We start from the raw sequence: 3,460 nt of genomic DNA, 5'->3' as shown, positions 1-3,460 counted from the left end.
ACACCCCCACCATGGACTGTTCTCCCTGCTGCCCTTTGGAAATAGTCTTCATAGCATTTGATGCAGGTCCAGCACATTCTGCACAGCTTCTACCCCGCTGCCATCAGACTGTTACTGTTGAACTCTAAACTGGACTCTGCATCACACTTGCAACATTATGCTGCACTACCAATGTAGCTGAAACTTTTAATACCCTTTAAAATAGAACAAAACTCAAAGTTCTATTGCATGTTGCACCATATTTATTTTGCATTGCCATATTGATGCCCTTTTGGCACCATTATTTTTTACATTGTTTTCCTTTTCTGCTGTTTACATGCTGATCACTGCCGCACTTTATAATGGTAATGTTCATTTCACTATTGGAAGCAATGTAATTTAGTTTTGTATACACTCTGTGTATAGAAAATTACAATAAAGCTTAGCACCATCAGTGTGTGAGGGAACGATAGAATGTGGTGTAAAGCGCTTTGGTCAAATCTCCTGACTAGAAAAGGCTCTTTATAAGTAGAGGCCATTTATCATTTATTTGTATTCATCAGAGCACATGAGCTTCTGAAGTGGATCACAGGGAACATCAGAGTTCTTCAGACACCTTATCATAGGAACCTTTAGTGAAATATTTGAGGACTTCCTTCTGGTTGTAGAGATGTTGCTAAACCTCTGAGGGAAACATTTATCAGCACGTCTGTTTCTTATACTAAAACAATGTGCATGTTAAAAGGGAGGACCAGCTTCCAGACTGAGCTTCTCTCTGATAAATCAAGCTGCCATCCTGTGAGATCTCCTGGATCTTATCCAGCAGCTCCTGGACCTGCTTCCTGTCCTCCATCTTCTTGTTGTTGAACACGTGGTACTGGCCGCTGCAGCTCTTCAGCAGCTTCTGAAGGTTGGTGTCCTCCCTGATGAACTGCTCCATGTCGGTGTCTTCCAGTCGGTCTCCGTAGGTGAACAGCAGCATGGTGTGTTTGGAGACATCAGGACTCAGCATCTTCTGCAGCACCTCCATTCCTTTCTGCTCCTGGGGGGTGAACCTTCCCAGCTGCAGGGTGAGGAGGAAGACGTGAGGACCAGGAGAGCTCAGCTCCAGCGCTTCCAGCAGCTTCTTCTTCACCTGCTCTGCAGGCATGAGGCTGCTGAAGAGGCCCGGGGTGTCCACCACAGAAACTCTGCGACCTTCAACATCACCTTCTACCTTCTGAGGGTTCAGGGTCACAGGGACGGAGCTGAACCGGCAGTCCAGCTCCTTCCTCCCCAGGATGGTGTTTCCTGCTGAGCTCTTCCCGACTCTCTCCTGACCCACCAGCACCACTCTGAGGTCTGAGCCTGGAAACAACAGAGTTCATCAGAACCTCTGGGATTATCTGGGCCACTGCTCACACATCCACAGTCAGAGGAGACATGCAGCTTCAAAAANTCTTCCAGTCGGTCTCCGTAGGTGAACAGCAGCATGGTGTGTTTGGAGACATCAGGACTCAGCATCTTCTGCAGCACCTCCATTCCTTTCTGCTCCTGGGGGGTGAACCTTCCCAGCTGCAGGGTGAGCAGGAAGACGTGAGGACCAGGAGAGCTCAGCTCCAGCGCTTCCAGCAGCTTCTTCTTCACCTGCTCTGCAGGCATGAGGCTGCTGAAGAGGCCCGGGGTGTCCACCACAGAAACTCTGCGACCTTCAACATCACCTTCTACCTTCTGAGGGTTCAGGGTCACAGGGACGGAGCTGAACCGGCAGTCCAGCTCCTTCCTCCCCAGGATGGTGTTTCCTGCTGAGCTCTTCCCGACTCTCTCCTGACCCACCAGCACCACTCTGAGGTGTGAGCCTGGAAACAACAGAGTTCATCAGAACCTCTGGGATTATCTGGGCCACTGCTCACACATCCACAGTCAGAGAAGACATGCAGCTTCAAAAAAGATCAGAGTCTGGTTTTCTGAAATATCTTTTATTAACACATCAGATACAGAAGCTGCAGGAGGAAGTCATTCTTCAACACAAACACAATGGAAGTTTGACTCCAACGTTTCATAATCTGTCCTTTAACACGACTCCTCCTACAGAAGCATAAGAAAAAAAGCTTTAAGCTACAATTTTCCTTTTTCCGATTTATGTTGTTTTAATTTCAATGCAGTTTATTCAAGCAGTAAATATTCTCAACAAAAGTCGTCTAAGGCTGAAAACCTCCAGTGTTACACAGAGACATTAAATCAGTTGGTCCAACAGTACAGAGACATGAATGAAAACATTCTGGTTCTTTTATTCCATACAGATAAAATCTCAGCTAATTTTATGGTTTCAATCATTTGTTTCTGTTATTTAGGATTATTTTATGGCTTAAAAAATAATATTTAAGATTTTTTTAATGCATCAGATCTTAACCAGCAATGTGAAACAGTTTGATGAACACCTGTCTGTCTAAAACCATGTTCTGATTTATGAACATGACTTCATCAACAAACACTGCAGCCGAGTTCAGCCTGTTAATCTGATGAAACCTGACAGATTGCATCAAATTAACTCCAACAAGCTTCTAAACTAACATCATATCCAATTAAACTGTGAGGAAAAGAAAAACTCGGCAGGAATCAAGTCTTGATTTTATTTATGAATATTTCTAAAATTGTTTCTCTGTTTTAGATTTTTGAGATAAAGTTGAATGAAATCCAGTTAATCTATGAGCTCCTTCAGGCCGATCAGCACTAATGATCAACCATCAACCTGAAGCTTCTCTGGAATTAAACATTTAACGTTGTTAAAATGATGCAGGAAGCAAAAAGCATAATGCTGATGTTTTTATGATTAAATAGAGAACTATAACCAAACATTCACTGTATGACACAGGCATCCTTCTTCACAGCTACAGTTATAGCTCCTACTGCCAGTCCCACACCAGCTCCAACAGCAGCTCCAACAACAGCTCCAACGGGACCAGCAACAGCTCCAACAGCAAGGCCAACTCCTGCAGCCCCTCCAGCAGCAGCTCCAACCTTTACTGCATCCCGAACAAACTGGTTTTTCTCCTCCGCCTTTCTCCTTGCCTTGTTAGGATCCGTACCTGGGTTGCTCCTCTGAATTATCTTAGTCTCTGCTCTTATAGCTTTCTCGGCTTTTTGTAACATATCGTTGGTGTAGAAGCTTCCTCCATTTTTCTGAGCCATTGTGTTGATCTTCCTCAGCAGCTCTCGGACCTGAGATGGTTCCCGGTTTCTGTTGTTGAAGACGTGATGACCTCCCCTACACTGATTGACGAAAGTGCAGAGAGGTGAACTTCTATGAATGAAGTCCTCTATGGAGACCTCCTCCTCCTCCAAGTCATCCCCATGAGTGAACAGCACCATGGTGTAAACTGCTGCCTTCTCTCCAAACACCGTCTGAATTAGTTTGACAGTTTTTTGTTCTTCTTCTGTGAATCTATTTGGTTGGATCACAACCAGGAACACATGAGGACCAGGAGCAGCATATGAGATG

General features: G+C 44.9%; 1 protein-coding gene across 1 annotated transcript in view; it reads right to left on the bottom strand.

Moving 5' to 3' along the window:
• Positions 1-700: 700 nt before the first annotated feature.
• LOC107104986 (GTPase IMAP family member 8-like) overlaps positions 701-3,460 on the bottom strand; it is a 10,918-nt gene continuing 8,158 nt past the window's right edge. Inside the window, exons 3-5 of the mRNA XM_015405102.1 lie at positions 2,883-3,440; positions 1,383-1,817; positions 701-1,326 (exon numbers count right to left, since the gene is read on the bottom strand). Coding sequence (XP_015260588.1) covers positions 701-1,326; positions 1,383-1,817; positions 2,883-3,440 — 1,619 coding nt within the window. The remainder of the gene's footprint in view (positions 1,327-1,382; positions 1,818-2,882; positions 3,441-3,460) is intronic.

The sequence above is a fragment of the Cyprinodon variegatus genome, unplaced genomic scaffold, assembly GCF_000732505.1.
Source record: "Cyprinodon variegatus isolate N-32 unplaced genomic scaffold, C_variegatus-1.0 Scaffold1992, whole genome shotgun sequence".
Classification (NCBI taxonomy): Eukaryota; Metazoa; Chordata; class Actinopteri; order Cyprinodontiformes; family Cyprinodontidae; genus Cyprinodon; species Cyprinodon variegatus.
This window is presented reverse-complemented; position numbering and strand designations above follow the sequence as displayed.